This window comes from Indicator indicator, chromosome 2 (assembly GCF_027791375.1).
Source record: "Indicator indicator isolate 239-I01 chromosome 2, UM_Iind_1.1, whole genome shotgun sequence".
Classification (NCBI taxonomy): domain Eukaryota; kingdom Metazoa; phylum Chordata; class Aves; order Piciformes; family Indicatoridae; genus Indicator; species Indicator indicator.
Genome location: NC_072011.1, coordinates 35,892,613 through 35,911,297, shown reverse-complemented (window position 1 = coordinate 35,911,297; position 18,685 = coordinate 35,892,613). Strand labels below are relative to the sequence as shown.

General features: G+C 36.8%; 1 protein-coding gene across 3 annotated transcripts in view; it reads left to right on the top strand.

The window, feature by feature from the left end:
• The first annotated feature begins 240 nt into the window (after positions 1-240).
• Positions 241-18,685, top strand: part of CEP170 (centrosomal protein 170) — a 61,296-nt gene continuing 42,851 nt past the window's right edge. For all 3 annotated transcript variants that reach the window (XM_054392742.1, XM_054392734.1, XM_054392725.1), the window contains exons 1-7: positions 241-345; positions 5,549-5,638; positions 9,003-9,081; positions 9,649-9,707; positions 9,824-9,986; positions 12,108-12,242; positions 17,616-18,092. In XM_054392742.1, the coding sequence (XP_054248717.1) occupies positions 241-345; positions 5,549-5,638; positions 9,003-9,081; positions 9,649-9,707; positions 9,824-9,986; positions 12,108-12,242; positions 17,616-18,092 (1,108 nt within the window). The remainder of the gene's footprint in view (positions 346-5,548; positions 5,639-9,002; positions 9,082-9,648; positions 9,708-9,823; positions 9,987-12,107; positions 12,243-17,615; positions 18,093-18,685) is intronic.

Genomic DNA, 18,685 nt, shown 5'->3' with positions numbered 1-18,685 from the left:
TAGTTGCATGAAGCAGAGCTTCAGACTATGTAAATCTGGAGTCTGTTGCTTCCTGTGATTGCTGGATTCAGTACATGCCATTAAGAATGCTGTATTTTCAGAGTCTTTTTGTATTCTGCTCACAATGTTTTCTGAGCAGGAACTGTAGCTAAAAATAACTAATATGAATTTCTCTGTCTCTCTTTCTTTTTTCCTGCAGGATGACGTAGCTTTGCCAAGGATTTATCAGCTAAGCAGAAAATGAGCTTAACATCCTGGTTTTTGGTGAGCAGTGGAGGCACCCGCCACAGGCTGCCACGAGAAATGATTTTTGTTGGAAGAGATGACTGTGAGCTGATGTTACAGGTAATTGCGTCACCCTTCCATGTGCAGCTGCTGAAATTGTGAGCTTATGGCACCAGTTTTATATTCCTTTTGAAAACTAAATTTCCAAGATACTGGGGGAGTGATTGTTTTGATTAATCTTTTGTGTTCATAGAAAAAAGTTAATTTAAATAAATTGACACCAATCATATACACAGTTGAAGTGCAGAGGATCACATTTTCTTCATATAAATCATGTACAGAATGCAAGAATAGAAGATTAAATAAATTTTGCCATGTGATCAGTAAAGCAGACCATGTGCTCCATTAAGTGCTATAATGCTAAGTGCACTGGATACTTTCAAAAGAGCTTTATCTTCAACTTGTAATCTAATTTAGTCAGATGGTATGATGCAACTCTATCCCCGTATTCTGATCTTGTACAAAGGCCAGTGAAATCAGTAGAGAAGAGTATTTCTCTATCTCTAAGGAAGCTAAATGACATAATCTCAGTAATGGTTTCGGTGGAACTTTAAAAATAGAAATCTTAGTCAAAATAATTTGATGCTTCAGTAGTTTCCTCAATTTTGGGGATCACTATGCAGAGCATTTAGAGGTATGTAGCTGCATTACTATGTAGCCACATTGTATCAATTTTGTCCCATTTAAGCTATAGTCCTCTGAGCAGCTTCTTTCTAGTATATATATTTTTGAATGGATGATGGTGATATTTGAGGAGTGTCTTCTTAACTTCTTGTCTTTGTTTACTGTAGAGCCCTTAATATAGAATTCTAATATTTTCTTTAATGTTCTTTGTTCCCCACAGTTTTGTATACAACCATTAATGGCCAAATTAGTCTCACTTGCAAAGGAAGTACCTAGAACTGTATTTCTATGTGTACTATTCAAAATGTAGTATCTCTACTAAACTGCATTTTGCTCTGACTCTCAGAAAGCATCCAAAGCTTTTATTGGTGATGGAAGTACTTTGTCTTATTAGAAAGTAGTTGAAAATACTCTTAGTTTCTCCTTAAAAACAGATAATACAATGTCTTGGTGATTTATTTGAGAGGTATTAAAACCAAACAAAACAGCAAACACAGAGGAAACCCTCCAACATTGAAACGAAAAGGCAACCAAAACCCCCTGCTTCCTGCTCAGGTTACAATTAAAACATGCTTTTATTTTACTGCTATCTTGTTGTAGTAGACTGTTATCTCTGAATAACAAATCTGCCTTCTCTGTCCCCTATGCCATCTCCTGTTTGTGATTCATCAGTTCTTGGTGCAGAGCTGAGTATTCAAGCATTTATTGTATTAGAAAACTTAAGTCATCACCACCTTCAAAACACTCTAGTTATTTGCAAAAGTTATTAGTTGTGTATTGACTTTGGACCTAGTAAAAAGAATCAATGAGCCTGGTGATTTTTAAGAATACTCTCTTTTGCCTGCTCTTATGTCAGGTCTGCATGCCAGCATGACTAACACTATGTACTGCTTTAGGGGAAGGAACCCACCAAAAGAGAAGCTAATAATGTGTTCTTGTTCTGTATGTATAGCTCTTTGTGTAGGATGTTCCTTTCCACTTTTGATAGCTTGGTTGTTCTCTTGCTGCAAAGCATGTGGACAATGCATGATAAAACAAGCAGAATGTAATGCTTTTATTTGTAATTTCTTGACAGAAAACATGTTAAAAAGCCTTAATAAAAAAAGCATTTCACCTCTGTTGCATGCCTGATGGAATTAGATCTCAAATCTGTACCTGACACTGTTGTTCTCAGAGGTTTTGTTCATGTCTGGGAATACATGTTTGCTCTTAAATATGTTATTTTGTGGGTATGCTACAACATACTGTGCAGTTTTTGTATTTAGCTAGATGCTCCAATGAATCATCCTAATGTGGTTAAATACCACATTTCCCCTGTCTTTCACCATTATGGTTAGCCAACTTTTTAAATCATAGAATCACAGAGTGGCTTAGGAAGGGACCTCAGAGATCGTGTGCTCCAACCTCCCCTCCATTGACAGGGGTGCCTCACAACTAGACTCAGCTGCTCAAGGCCTCATCCAACCAGGCCTTGAACACCCCCAGGGAGGAGGCATCCTATTCCAGAACTTCTTCCTAAGATCTAGTCTAACCCTGCTCTCCCTCAGCTTAAAACAATTTCCCCTTGTGCTATTGCTAGACACCCTTATGAAAAGAGCCTCTCCAGCCTTCCCATAGGATCCTTTCAGGTATTAGAAGATAGCAATAAGGTTCCCTCAGAGCCTTCTCTTGGCTAACAACCCCCAGCTCTCTCAGCCTATCCTCATAGCAGCTCTTGAGGCATCTTTGTGGTCTTCCTCTGGACTTGGCTCCAGCAGTTCTGTGTCCTTTTTATGATGGAGAAATCATCTTCAGGATAAAAAAATCCTGCTTTATACATAATAGCAAATTTTTTTCAGAAGAAGAATACTCTTATTTCCTGTACTCTGAACATTTTCTTAGTAGTCTAGGTTGAATTGAAGAATCATCTAAAATAATGCCAGTCATCTAAAATAATGCCAGTTTGGGGTTTTCTTATCTTTTCAGCTCTTAGCACAGGTATTCTGTGATTTTATTATTTTTGCAGTTGTATATAAATCTTTGTAATGGATTTTTCTGGGTTGGAGTTCTGTGTTTTGGATTGGGGTCGAAAACACTGTTGGTAATACACCGATATTTTAGCTATTGCTGAACAGCATGTGCAGAGTTTTGAGGCATTCTCTCTTACTCTGTTCCTTCTAGATACACATGACTATGAAGGTGCACAAGAAATTGAGAGGGAGCACAACCAGGACAGCTGACACTAATTTATCAAAGGGATATCCTGTGCCATATAATCTCATTTGGCAATAAAAATTGAGGGAGGGGGCTTTGAGGAAAGTAACCAGTGCTCAAAGACTGATTGGCCATGGGTGTGCTTGTTACAGATGACGATTAATAGCCTTTGCATCACTTCAGTTGTTTCACTTCCTCATCTGCAGCTTTCATTTGCTGCTTAAACTATCTTTAACCTGACCCATGAGCTTTTTTGCTTTTGCTGTTCCTGCTCCTTCCCCCATCACACTGGGGCAGGTGTGAGGGAGTCAGCAGCTGTGTGGTGTGTGGCAGCCAACTGGAGCACCACCATTTTATAAAAAGTAATGGCAATAGTACTTAAATTTCGATAGAACCCTGCAGTAACAAATTGGAAGGAAAAATGGCATTCGAAAGATTTCCAGTCTTTGCAGCTGTAAAGATTGTCTGCAATGAAAAAAGGTAAGGTCCAGTTATATGCAAGTAATATGAACCTAAGGAGAACCTGAATGTTACACAGAATTTCAGGTGTTTCTCTAAAAGCCACAGGCTTTTGAATAATCATTCATACTATTTCAGAAGATGTGACAAAATACCATGTCATGAGGCTTCAAGGATGTTTTTGCATCCTTTCTGTTTTAATAAAGTGGTTAATTATTAATACAATAGGTATTTGAATGGCGTAATTGAAAGATGTTGAGAAATTTTCCCCATAGGCTAGGTAAAAGCTCACATTTTGGTATCACTTGAGTATGGGAGAGTGTAATATCTGCTTGACATTGTAAGCTCATCAGAACACCCACACCAGTGAACTTGATTTTATTGAGATAGCTTGTTTTCACTATGAATAAGGGTTATAAAGTCAGTCAGAAAATCAACTATACTGGTATATCTTCATTTACCATTAAGAACACTGATATACGAGTGCAACTTTTATTAGCAGGAACCTTGTTGTTCATTTATCTGTCTCTTCCTTAATTCTTCCTTCCCTCTTCATCTCCTGACCCCCTTTCCGTGCCCCTCAAGGCTGCAGAGCAAATCAGCTCGAATGAAAAGTCTAAAAATAAAATCGTAGGTATAAGCTGAAGAGGACTGATTTCACTTTTCTGAGGAGGAAACAAAGCAGTCAGAAGATAGCAAGGAAAGGAAGAATAAGGAAATACATTGAAGCAACGAAAATAAATGTCACAAGAAATGGAGAAGGAATGATGATAAATATGGGATTCTAAGAAGAGAAAGTATTTCCTTAGGTGTCATGATTGAATGTTCTGATGCCTTGAACTGGACAACGCAGTGATAACCTGAGTCTTTTAGAACTGACAGACTGCTGGTGCTGGTACAGAAATAAACACAGAAGTATCAGAAATTTACCATTCTGAGTGCTTTATAGCCCTGAGCAATGATTTGATTGGCAAGGATAAAAAATGCAAACCTGAAACTAGACAGAATGATGCTGGAAGAAATTTGCTGCTATGCAATCATGTCAGGACGCTACACTGGCAGAACTACCAGCAAACAGACTGAGATCAAGCATGCAGAGCTGGGGAAGAAGAGCTATGTGCACTATCGAGTTGAGGACTCTTCCAGATTTCAAGGTGCTGATGACATGAATGTGTAAGGGAAGCATTTGTCCAGCCCTGTCTCTCCCTTGCTTGCAGTCAGAGCCTCGGGTTTGCAAATACTTGTCTCTGGGCAGGTGCTAGAAGAGGGATCTGGCTGTCAGGGAGGTGCTGTTCCTGGAGAAAATAGTAACAAAGATTGTTCCTGATCTATGGGTTGACATTGGATGTGAAATAAACTACTAATTAAATAAATACCGAAGTGCTTAAGGAAGGACTGAAAAAGAGAGTCAGAAATTATGGGAATAGTAATTCAGTATCCAGTCAGACATTTAGTGAGGAGGCTACAGTTAACTTGTTTAGGAAATTGAGATCAAGTAGAAAATTTGAATGCTTGTATACTATGGTAAGTGTCCCAGGCAAGGTAATGGAAAATTTACTGATGCATGAAAGGAAACTGTGTGTTTCAGAGAGACCAATACAACAGAATCATATTCATATTTTGATAGATGCTTATAGTTTTAGAGAAGTAAAGTTGATTATGTTAGATTAAACATCAGTGATACTATGGTGAACGAAACAAAAATAAATCTTTGGCCAAGTCATAACTGGATCTGACTTACCGCCTTTGAGGAAACATTAGGAAAATAATCCTTAATTTATTTTGGGAATCTACTACAGGCCTCTTTGGTCAGAATCAAATATTGTAAGAGGTTGAGGGGTTTTATATGTGCGACTTACTTTTGTACATAATTTGAATAAATGTGCTCTGTAGAAAGAAAATAATCACACTGAAAAATAGCCACTAACACTATTTTGATCTGTTTTTGAAACACCTAATTTTCTGTAATTTTTAAAATATATTTTAGTCACGAAGCGTGGACAAGCAACATGCTGTGCTGAACTATGATGCCTCTACGGATGAACACTTGGTGAAGGATTTGGGCAGCCTGAATGGGGTAAGCTAACATTAGAAGCACGTAGCTCCTGTTAGGTTGGGGGGTAGGTTTTGAGCTAAGAGAATATGACTTAAGAAGTGTCCATTAATACCTTTTTAATGCAAGAGTTGAAATGGGGGAACATTCTAAAGGAAAATGCAGTTTTTGCAGGCATTTTCCACCACGTATTATTTAAAGGCTTGCAGTAAATTTCGTTATTAAGAGGGCCTTGGCAATAGGAAAAAAATGAGAATAAAAGAAGTTTGTTGCCCTTCTGTACTTCAGAAACGTAGGAGAAAAAAATACCTTGATTATATGGGGGGGAGAGGGATTTCAATTTCAAAAATCCATTTCTTAAACAGCCATTTTAAGTTTATGTGCTATTTCTTTCTTCTCCACTTTTTCATACAGAAAAATGTTAAACCGTACTTCATATGGGAAAAAATACATATTCAGTAAACATGTATATAAACTTATTTCATTCTGTATCTGCGTTTAAAATGAATAAGGTGTCATGTTACTACAAACTAATACAAGAAAAATGTAAAGTTATGAGCAAAATAAAGTTTCATGTGACATTTTACGTTTTAAAGCTTTTCTAGGAATTGCATGTACAATATTCTAGGTAAGCTTTACCTTTTATAAATGTTTTGAGTATTATAATAGATTATTAAACACTTAGTAACTTTGTAATTTTTTGTAGTCCTTTAGATAATTCTTTGAGCTATATATACACAGTAGTTATGGTTGTTATTTTATCTAACTTTAAATCTTTGGCAGTGTCATGAATGTGTACAGAATAATCATGAACTCTCCTGTGATTGCTTATTTGGGTCAATATTTAGAACGCTACTGGTAGGAAGTAACTTTGTCAGATGTTTAAAAAAATAGAAGCTGAAGAACAAATTTTGTAGTTACTGCCTGTTAGCATTGACTTAGGTTTTGGTGTTTGGTCTTGAAGTTTATTTCAAAATAAAAACCCTGTTATCATAGAATCATAGAATCAGTCAGGGTTGGAAGGGACCACAAGGATCATCTAGTTCCAATCCCCCTGCCATGGGCAGGGACACCTCACGCTAGATCAGGCTGGCCAGAGCCTCATCCAGCCTGGCCTGAAACACCTCCAGGGATGAGCCTTCAACCACCTCCCTGGACAACCCATTCCAGGCTTTCACCACTCTCATGGTGAAGAACTTCTTCCTGTTAGTCTCTTATTAGCTTTTCTGTGTTTTAAGGCAGCTAACTCAGTATTTCAAAGAGTCAGTCTCAACTCCATATGAAACCAGTGTAATCTAAAGGGTTATATCCTTCGAACAGTTATATATAAGAACTTCTTAAATATTTAATATATCTCTGTATTTGAAAGGCAGTGCAGTGTTTCAAGGTAGTGATAAAAAATGAATTCAGCACATAGTATTTTTTTGCTGAGCCATTTGATTTTATTCCTTGTTCTATATTACTCAGGTAGTCAATAGGCATACCTTCAGTTTTTCATTGCCTTGTCATGGAACTTAAGTATAATAACAATATATGTTGAAATGCCTTCATTTGACTCCTTCCTTTGCCTCTGGTAAAGAGTTTTCCGTTATTTGCTCTCAAGTTTGAGGTTTCAGTTGCTGTGTAACTCTTTTCCCAGTGATACGAAAAGGAACTCTTTCTTCCCACAGTTCTGGAGCAGGGAATATTAGATCTTAGAATTCCAGTCCTTGCTCTTGGTCTTCACAGTGTTTCTTTTACTATCTCTTTCCAACTGTAATTTTCTTATGTACCTTTACCTAGTTGGTTTCAGGTTCAAAAGAAGAAATGAATAATTTTGTAACACTTCACTTAATTGTATGGCAGAAGATATGTAGTGCCTGCCTAGCATACAGGGACCTAATAACTAGGCAACAATTCTCTTATTCGTCTATACAAAACCATGTCTTCACCCTTTCGGGTTTCTCTGTCACTGAGTGAATTCGGAAGATACTGACATAATGTAGAGTTGTCTCTGAAGGTAAGAGACTTGATTTAAGAAACAATTCCTTTTCACAGTTAGAGATTCATCCGAACTTGGGAGTGTTCAAGAGCAGTGGTACGACTCTGGATGAGCAGAAGGGTCAGTTTGAAAGTTGTCACTGGGAGGTGGCATATTCTTGGAGGAATCTTACCTGAAATGTAACCATCCCCACCAATGGCAAGGAGGGAGAGGAACACTCTAAGATCCTGGTTTCTACCACTACCTTATTGTGTTGTTATCCTTGGGTTCTGGTATCTGGAGTCACCACATGCAACTTCCAAGTCTTGCTTGTGTTTAGAATTTTATGTAGAAGATATTCTAGAATTTTCTGTACAGCTTGAATAATCTAGTTTCAAGCCCTGTTTATGTTCATTTAATTTTTTTCCCATGGAGGCAAAATTGTTTTCCAGCTCCTCCAGATTACATCTCTGAGATTGATTTGGGCTTGAATATGTATTATTCTTCTTCCTTACTGCCTCTGTAATCATTCATTGTATACATCTCAGATGGTCTCTTCAAATTTATACCAACATGTTTTTACAAAGTCCTCGTTATTGTTCATTGTTAGATTTAATCCAGATTTTAAAATCTAAATGATTGGTATTCTGTTTGTAACATCCAGCAAATACAGCTGGTGAAATCGGTCAGTCTTTCAGGTACATAAATCCTCCAGGTCACTGAAAGCTTGTCTGATTTTTTCTTTTTTTTTTTTTTTTCAGCTGTGTTTCCAATGGTCATTTTAAGGATGAGAGGATTATTTGTTGTGCAGTAACTTATTTTCAAATGGTGTTGTAAAGCCTGTGGAATTTGCTGCTAACTGGTGTAATAATGTTATTTCTACATAACAAGAATTATATCAACTTTTTCAAGAATCGCAATTGAATTCTTTATTACTGTTATTTTGAGTTACTCAGATGTACTGGCTTGGTCCATTTTTCATTTAAGTCATTTGACAATGCTTAGAAATTATAAGATGCTTCAGAGCTCTCTTAGCCAGGGTCAAATGCTGTGCAAATGTGATGGTTAATCAATTTTGACAGATAATTGGGATTGAAAAAGCAAAGTACATGAAAAACAATGAACGGAGGTGCTAATTTGAAGAAACATTAATCAGCAATTCAGTAAATACTGCTAACGCAATTAAACTTTTAGGAAACTTTTCAAGGCCAGTATGATTTTTACAGCCTGGATAATGGCTGCTGCTTACACTTCCTTTTGAAATATTTTGTGAAGCAAATGACAGTTGGAGCTTACAGTTCTCTTCCCCAATGAATTACCAATAGAAAATTTGTAGTGATGAAAACTTTCTTAGAAAATTAAGTGATTTGCCATTTTACTAGTTTGGAATTTAATAGTATCTCTTTCTCTTTCCATTTATTTCTGTAGACATTTGTGAATGATTTGAGGATTCCAGAGCAGACATACATCACTCTGAAGTTAGAAGATAAGTTGAGATTCGGATATGATATCCTTGTCATAAAAATGCACAGTGTTGGGACATGCTTTTCTTGTTCAAAGTTAAATGAAGGGCTCTCATAATAATTGACAGCTACAAAATACTTATTTCTCCCATTACTTCAAAAATGCCTGTATTAGAGAAAATGGCATGTTTTGGAATACAGTGCCTTGGTCAGAACTATTTCACAAGAGCTATTTCACTGTGTCTTGCTGTAAAAATCTCAACTTCCAGACTTCTGTGTGGTTGAGAGCAATTCTTTGAGGCACATACACAAATACTTGAATCATACAAGATTGTGTACAAGTGGAGAAGATTACAAGTAATTAGAAACTACAAAATGGGGGAAAAAAGCCAGCTTGCATTATTATGTTAAGGTATCTACTAAATGGTCTATTTACAGTAGTAAATTTGTGTATTTGCTTTGAGTAAATCATATATGCTAGTCTAAATAGTGACATATTTGTAGAAGTGTCACCATCCCAGTGGCAGAATAGGCTGCAGAACCATTACTTTTCTGTAAAATTTGCTTGTGACTTGAGAAATCTTCCCAGTGCTTTCCTTATCATATCCTACATACTAATCTTTTTACTGTTGTCAGGGGAGAGATGAGAGTTCCTGAAGAAGCACTTAAGGTAACAGTGTGAAGTTCATAGATGTTTTTCTGTCATAGTGTAGTTACTGGTAACACTGGGGTTTTTTCCACTCTTTGAGGATGTTTTTTTTTCCCCCTCTATTTAATGTCATGTAGCATGAAAAATTTTCAAGCCAACTCCAATTATCCCAAAAACCTTCAGAGGCAGAAGGATCAAAGCAAACCAGCTCCAAAAGCTCAGAGGCCAAGGTAACAGACTCCACAGCAGAAGTGCGTCACAAAACTCCAGAAGTATTGAAATCTGAAGAGAAATCAATGGGTAAGGTTCATTTTTATTGCAGAAGCAGGCAGACTTGGAAAGGATATTCATTTGCTGTGGTAGGATGCATGCAAAGTTCTGTAGATAGGAAAAATTCAGTATATGTAAAATTTCAAACATATTTTAAGTGTAAATAGTAGCTTCCAAAACAGAATTTCGTCCTCTTTTCACTGTAGCATCAACATTTTAAGAAAACTCACAAGGGGACATTTAATCAGCATTTAGCAGATTTTTGTATTTGTCTTTCTCAAAATCACAGATTTTCAGCTTATGGCAGGAAAGGGCTGGCTTTTGCATTTTTAACCAAAAATATTTGTTCAGGAGCATTTTATACTTTTTACCACCACCAAGTGCTGCCCATTTTTTTTCCTTTGCCATTTTAAACATGTAGGCTTTTTGTTTATTTTATAAATCTTAGCATTCATTTCTAGATCCATCAGGAAAGAATCAATGTGTTCTAGTGTGGTTTAAAAATTTGTATAGAGTGTAGATTCTGTCTTATTTCTTCGTAATCTTTGTTATGTGTAATGGTGGCTCTGCTGAGGGTATCCTAACTTCATTGTGAGACTTACTAAAATTTATTGTTCCATCTTATAGTTACTTGCTGCGTTAGCTGTTAGTAGAGGAAACAACTGAAATATTTAGGAAGGAGTAAGGTACTATTGCTTACTTAATACGTAGCTAACGAGATCTGACTACTTAGGTCAAGGTTGTACAGTTTGTTTATATTTAATCCATTCTCCTGGAAGGCACACTTCAAAGAGTTCTCTTCCCCACATACGGGATTCTGTGATACAACTAAATAATCTCTTTGTTTAGTTGGCTGATTGGGAATCCTATAAAGGGTACATAAAGCCTCTCCATTACTTAGTGTTGCTATTCGGTATGGATTTTCAGCATTTATGTCCTCTTACATGAGATAGCATAGCGTGTTTGGCAGGGAGAATTATAATTATCTTCCTTTTTTCTTTTCAGTTTTCCAACAGCAAAGTTAACAATAAGGATTTATGTTTGGGTGCAATTCTCAGATGCTTTTGGAGGGTCGATTCTCTCTCTATTGCTGTATATATGCATAGCTGTTTCCTGTTGCTAATTCAGTGCACAATCATCAGCTGCCAGGTTTTTAAAAAAAATTCAGAATTGACTGAAGCGTAATGCTCTTCAAAAAAGAAGTGCTAAGTATCTTTGTATCATATTGGAACTTTTGGCATGGTGCTGAAATTGTGTATCATCTTCGGAATGGCAGTGAATGAAAAATTGAATAAAAAATTTTGAAATTCATGATAGCAAGGTAACAAACTATTAAGCTGCATTTAAACAGATCATGTTATTTTATATATAGACTGTGTAAAGTATCTTCAGAACATCTGTGTGATAATAGAATAGCTAAATCTCAGTAGGGTGAAGTATTCATCCAGGAGATATCATCAAAGCAGAAATCTTAATTTTATCACTGTGGGTTTTTTCTTATTTAATCCTTAGGTTTAAAGGTTTTTAATCGTGTGCATACATCTTGTATAATAAATTGTAGTACAATGAAAATTATTAACTAATATCTTTTTCTTAAAAAAATAAAAATGTAAAAAGATTGTGCTCAGTAATGTTTTACACAAGGTAACTTTCAGCGCTCTGAAACTAGCTGTCAGCAATTCAGAACTTCGTCAACATCGCAAAATTTGATCAGTTTTTTTGTGCAGCAAGTTCAGATTTCATTGAAAGGTCAGTGTGGGTATAAGCAAGAACCTTCTCACAGAAATAGTAGCTTTAATGAATGTACTCCTATGCTGATGTTTTCAAACTGAAAGCAGAAAGTAACATTTACAAATATATCAGGGTAACAATAAGAGATGTCAGCTGCCTTTACATAAGCATTTGTGCCAGAAGTTTTGATCAGGTCATTAGTATGCTTTTATATTTAGAACCCAGATCAGTTTTCCAGCTTCCAAGTTTGTTTTGTATTTAGGCAAATGCATGCAACCAATTCACTTAGCCTTCAGGAGGAACGATTGAAGCAAATTACTCTCTCTTTATGTCAAATAACTCGTGTCTTTATGTTATTTTAACCTAAATATCGCAATTAAACAGGAAAGTAATTTCTTCTGCTTTGGGCTGATTTTATAGATCTTTCTGCCATGCCTCGTGGGACACCTTTATATGGACAGCCAGCCTGGTGGGGTGACGATGAAGCTGATGAAAAAAGTGGTTGCAAGCCAGATGGCAAGCATGAAGAAAAAATGCATGAGACAGGGGCTTCAGGTAAGTCTTGGTATCTTACTTTTGTGATTTTTCCCCTGCCTCCTCCCACCCCCCTGCAGTAAATTGCATATATTCTTAAGAAGGGAACCAAACAGTTATTAATGTTTGGAAGAAAAGATAAGAGCCTATTAAAATTGTTGGTTTAAGAAGTGTATTTGGTGAGAAACAATGCATTATTAGAGATTAATTTCACATATAATGTATCAGTTTTCTTGTATATAATAAAATTTATTATCAGTAAATACAGATCATATTGCCTGAACCAGTGTCTTATTTATCAATTTAAGCAATTTCTGTCATGTTGTATGCTTATAATTTGAGATTGCATCGTGATATTTTATTATAATTTCTCAAGATGGTGCCTTTTTTTAAATTGAGTTGTAGCTGTATCAGGTGATCTAAGTTGGTATTCTCTTCTGTAATTCAATAATGCTGTGTTAATGGAAATAGCATTTCATAGTTCTTGCAATAAGTATTTGCATAGTCTAAAATTAAGCTGCTAATGTTTATTTTCCCATAGTACAGATATTATTTTTTCAGTTAGCTTGTCTATACACAGTATGTGTTGCCAAAATTTGATGTCTATAATTAGGCTTCTAAGCCTATTACCAGGCATACAAATAAAGTGACTGCTCTTCAAATGAAAACAATAACCTTCTAACTTAGTCAAGTTAAGACAGAATTTCAGCTGTTTCTGTTTGGATGTTTAGACATGCATTTAAGGCCCTAAGGTTCTAAATTTTCAATATGGTAAATGATCAGTAGAGACAATGTACTCGTGGTTTCTGCATTTTTTAACTGATTTTGTTTGGTTTGCATATATACACTATAAATAAAAATTAGGTGCAAAGCCTTCTTGGCAAATATATTTTTTAATGTACATGTTAGAAATCCATTTTGTTTGTGGTGTTGCTTAATTGTGAGTTTATCTCCTATGAATAGAATTAATCTAAGTAAAACTGTAGGAATATCTTCTCTTTCCTCAAACTGAAAGATTAATAGATCTGCAAGAATGGAATTCAGTTTCAGTTCGCACATACTAAACAAAAGCTTATATGAAATGGTGTAGACACTGCTGGTGAGAACAAAAAAACCCTGACATTTTTGCAAAACAATTTAATTTAGCAGGATGTGGAACTAAAATCTCTTGTATGTACTAGTGATTTACTTATCTTGATCACTTAATCTCTGAGTGGACGTTAGTCATATGTTTTACTAGTCTGTTTTTTGACTGTTTTAGATGCTTTTAAGTAGTGTTGGCAGAGAGCCTGAGGAGACTGGATAAGAGTTGACATTTGCCTCTATGAACACATTTCAACAGTCTTGGAGCACTAACTACACTAATTATGTCAGTGTATAAGTGTGCAAAAAAATATCCTGAATGCTTTCATACAATTATAACATAAAAATGTAGGCTTTTGGGGCCGCTTTAGCTTCCAGTTACATTCCATGAAAACATGAAATTGTCAGCAAGTTAGTATGCATTTCTCTCATGTGCTTAGGTTTTATAGATTAATGATTGGAAATCAATATAAAGAAACACTTCAATGAAGGGAACTGGAAACTTCACAGGACTGTCAGATTTAAAACCAAACAAAATGTAATAAGAACTGTTCAAGGCTGACTTTCATGGGCTGAATTGTATTTAAAACACCCATTTGGAACATGCTTCTTAAGCTACCTAGAGATAAGTACATACATGTATTCCCCTGTAGGGTCTTAAACTTTTTGCTCAGTAGCTCAATGAAAACCTGATACCATTTTAACAAATTAATCCTATGAAGAGTCTGCTTCATGCTTTAATGATTCGGTACATGACTGTTCATTGAAAAGAAAAGAAAGCATGAACTGACAACAGATGGGGCAAGCTTTAATGAGGAGATTGAAATGGGAGATCTGTTTCTGCAAAGCCAACTATAGACAACTAGTTTTTACAGTATCAAGTTAATAAGATTATTTCAGTGGTACCATCTTTCTATCACAATGATAACTTGCTAATGGAAATTATTTGCAAACAGAGCAGAAAGATTCTTTCTTTTTAAAGTTTTCCAGGCTTTCTGCTTTTTTCAGACATGCATGTTTCTCTAATGGAATGATCTGCAGATCTACTGGTCCCTATTAAAATAAACAGTTTCATATATACCTAACGTGACTTTATGCTGCAGCTGTTAAAATTGCATGCTATTGGCACCTGTGGACTGGGTGTCTAATTATTATTATTATTGTCTCACTTCCTGGAAAATCAAAAACTGTGTTCTCTGCTGGTCTTAGTAGTAGTTGTAGAATTTTACATGATTAATGCCTTTATCAGAAACCTAAGATGGCAGTGAACCAGTTATTTCATATTTACTGATAAACACTGTTTGGTATGTGGCCAAGAGATTGCTCTTGCCTGGCCTAAAAGTAGAAATATTTCATAACACGTAGTGTGTTATCCAGTTATCTTTTGAACACTGTGTCTTGCTTAGTTATTGGGTACATGAATTGCATGGAATTGTAGTCTTGAAGCTCTGAGTAGAACTTCAGGTAAAAAATAAAATATGTGTGTGTTGATTCCCTGGTGTATTAGTCTCCAGTTCAGTGACAGTGTGGCATACTGTAAGGATCCTGCCTTCAGGCGTGATCCTACTCAAGCTTGATCCATTCTAGCAAGTTGGCTGAATGAAACAAATAGGATGATAGTAGTTTACTTGTAATCTAGTAGCTGCAAAGAGTGACTTCTGTTTATTTCTGTGGATTTTCTGTCAAAACTTAGAAGCTTTTTAATGACCTTTGTATCAGTAAAATAGATCAATTTTTTTATCTGCTGAAATAAGTGTTTTCAGGGAGGGAACTAAAAAGGCATTCCATTCCCAAGGAGGGGAGTAGTGGTTGCTGACAGTGCAGTGCAAAGTGTTAGCTAGGTTATTCTTGAAATGCTATAGCATGATATACAAGCTGTCTGAATTCTGAACATCTTTTGTGTTTGCAACAGCCCATTTTACATGAATTAAAACAGCTCTTTTACTTGCATCAGAGTTACTTCATGCTGCTGGCATCCAAGCATGGTAATAATAATCAATGTGTATTATTTTTGTTATCACTCCATAACGTTCTTTTTTTTGGTAACTGTTTCAGCTAATGAGCTGTCCCTTAATTATTTCTTATTCTCTGTATGAAATTACCAACCTTTTATTTTATTTTTTTTTTAATTTTTAACCTTTTCCTAAATTCACAAGAAGCATGTATTTGTGAAGAACAGCATAGGCTCGTTATGCCACCTGCATCCTTTGCCTCTTAAGTTCATGACTCCAGTATAAAGGTTTCTATTGCTACCTTCTCCATAGAGAAATGTTAACTGTCTCAACTGATATAGTGGGGCTGTTGTTTTCATTAGAAATCTACCAGTTGAATTGAATTCCTTTACTTGGCAACCTAAAATGATTTCTTAAACATCTTAATGTGGAATTCTTTTTCTGGAATGTAACTAGCTGTTGCCTGTAACATCTCAAGCACCTCTTGCTTGTACCACATCTCTACACCAGATATTTTATCTGGCTTACTAGTTCATAAAATGTGACCAGAAGTTATCTGTTCTTAAAAAACTTCAAGAGTCTAGTTGGAGGGCTCTAACAAGTGGTGTTCCTCAGATGTCAGTACTGGGTCTGGTCTTGTTCAGTCATCAAGGACCTGGCTGAAGGGCTAGAGTGTACCCTCAGCAAGCTTGCTGATGACACAAAACTGGGATGGGTGGCGGACACGCCATAAGGCTGTGCTGCCATCCAGTGTGACTCGGACAGGCTGGAGAGTTGGACAGAGAGTAACCAGGCAAAGTTCAACAAGGGCAAATGTAGGGCATGGCATCTACAGAGAAATAACCCCATCTATCAGGTTAGGGGCTGGCCTGCTGGAAAGCAGCCCTGCAGGAAAAGACCTGAGAGTCATGGCGGACAACAAGATGACCATGAGCCAGCAATTTGGCCAAGAAGGCAAATGGCTTCCTGGGGTGCAACAAGAAGAGTGTGGCCAGCAGGTCAAGGGAGGTTCTCCTCCTCCTCTGCTCTGCCCTGGTAAGGCCTCATCTGGAATACTGTGTGCAGTTCTGGGCTCCCCAGTTCAAAGACAGGGAACTGCTCAAAAGGGTACAGCAAAGGGTTGCAAAGATGACTAGGGAACCAGAACATCTTTCTTCTGATGAAAGGCTGAAGGTCTTGGGGCTTTTTAGCCTGGAGAAGAGAAGATTGGGGGTGGGGGGAGAATCTCATCAATGCTTATACATACTTAAACAGTGGGTGGGGCCAGTCTTTTGTTCTGTGGTCCTGTCACTGTGCCCAAGTAGTAATGGGCACAAACTTGAACATACAAAGTTCCATCTAAATACAAGGAGGAACTTATTTGATGGTGCTGGAGAACTGGAACGGCCTTACCAGAAAGGAGATGGAGTCTCTGTTCCTGGCATTGTTCAGAACCCACCTGGACACATTCCCGTGCATCCTACTCTAGAGGAACCTGCTGTAGCAGAGATTGACTATGTGATCTCCAGAAGTCCCTTCCAACCCCTACAATACTGTGTAAAGACACATTGGTAGCTTTGCTGCAACCTCAAGAAGCTTTAACCTTCTTTCAGGCTGTATGGTGTGACTTGCAATTACTACCCCATGCTTTTTCCTCATTCTGCTTTCTTTACCCAGTTAGAGCATGGTTTGGTGACAGTCTGCATGCTTCTAGCTATGATTGCTTTATCTATTAATCTGTGAATTATGGAAACAAGTAAAATAGGAGCAGGATTTAGCTCAATTCTTTGTTTTTACCTTTCTAGAAACATAAAATGTTTGAAGTCCAAAACACTATCCAGTGTTCACCAGTGTTAAAAGTTTAAGCCAGAATTTATGTTTAGCTTGTGTTAATATGTGAATTGTCTTTCCATAGAATTTTACCAAACTGTACTAGCTGGCCACTGCAGGAGATGAAAGCCAGATTGCTAGCACTTGTTTTGCGGGCACCTTGATTTGATTGTTTCCTTTCCTCAATAGATTGGAATTGTAATAATTATCATCTCGACTATTTCTCTGAAGCGATTTACCTGTTTTTCCGTTATTATCTACCTTTACATCATGTAAAGATTTTTGGAATGCACATTTCCTTTGCAAAATTCCAAGTGAGCTTCTTGCCACTTTACATTCTTCACAGCCAAAACTTGTGCTGTCTTTCTAGTACTAGTGTTCCTAAGTAATTCTGGAATTATTTTTCCAGAACTACATTGCTTAATCTTCTCCATAATCTTACTCTTCATTCCAGAAATTACTCAAGTGGATTTTACAGGAGTTTGGAAACTTCCTGAAGAACCTGAAGTTCCCAAATATTGTGAAATCTATTTCTTATTTTTCTTAATAGGGTGCGACACAGATGCCAAGCAAGCTGAGGAGCAATCTGCGGCTGCAAGTGAAGAACTTTATCCTTTCTGTAGGGAGCCAAGTTATTTTGAAATTCCTACAAAAGAATTCCAGCAACCTTCACAGGTAGCAGAGAGCACTATTCATGAAATTCCAACAAAAGACACGCAAAGCTCCCATGCAGCAAGTGCAGGGCATGCTTCCTTTACCATTGAATTTGATGACAACACTCCAGGAAAGGTAACGATCAAAGATCACGTGACAAAATTCACATCAGAGCAGCGTCACAAGTCAAAGAAGCCTTCTTCCTCCAGTGGTCAGGACCTGCCTGGGCTTCAAACAGTGATGATGGCCGCAGAGAGCAAAGTAGCAGATTGGCTAGCTCAGAATAATCCTCCTAGAATGATATGGGAACCAACAGAGGAGGATTCCAAAAGTATTAAGAGTGACGTTCCGGTGTACTTGAAGAGACTGAAAGGTAAAGTGAATAATTCCAGCTATGCTTATTTCTGAAAGCAACAATTCCTCACCAGCATCCAGTGTGTGGATGCCTGAACCCTTGTGGACTTCAGCTGAGATCACAGATACTTCACTGTGGGCAAGGATCTGTGCTGGGAAATTCAGTTGCAGTATTAAGTCCTAGAAAGAAGTTAGGAAATTAAATCGTAAATCATCTTACAATAAGTATTCTAATTGGAGATACTCTAGTACAACTGAAAACATCAATTAAAAATTGACCTTGGAAAAGGATAAAACCCAAACATTTGTTAAATTTTATATGTTTCATTTTTTCCCATGCATGACTTTTTAAAAAACTGTATTGCCTTTTAGAAACAAAGCTCTGAAGTTCATTTTATGCTTCTAGCAGCTCTTCGAATACATTATATTCTATGAATATTGATGTCCTTTAAGAAAATAATTTATAACAAAGAATACATCATATAGATATTCTACTTAAATCAATCATGTATGAAGAAATCAAGTTTGAGCCAGGAATCTGAAATAGACCAAGAGCTTCAACTTTTATGTTAAGCTTGCAGCCACCATGAAGCAGGAATAAGCACCTTGTGG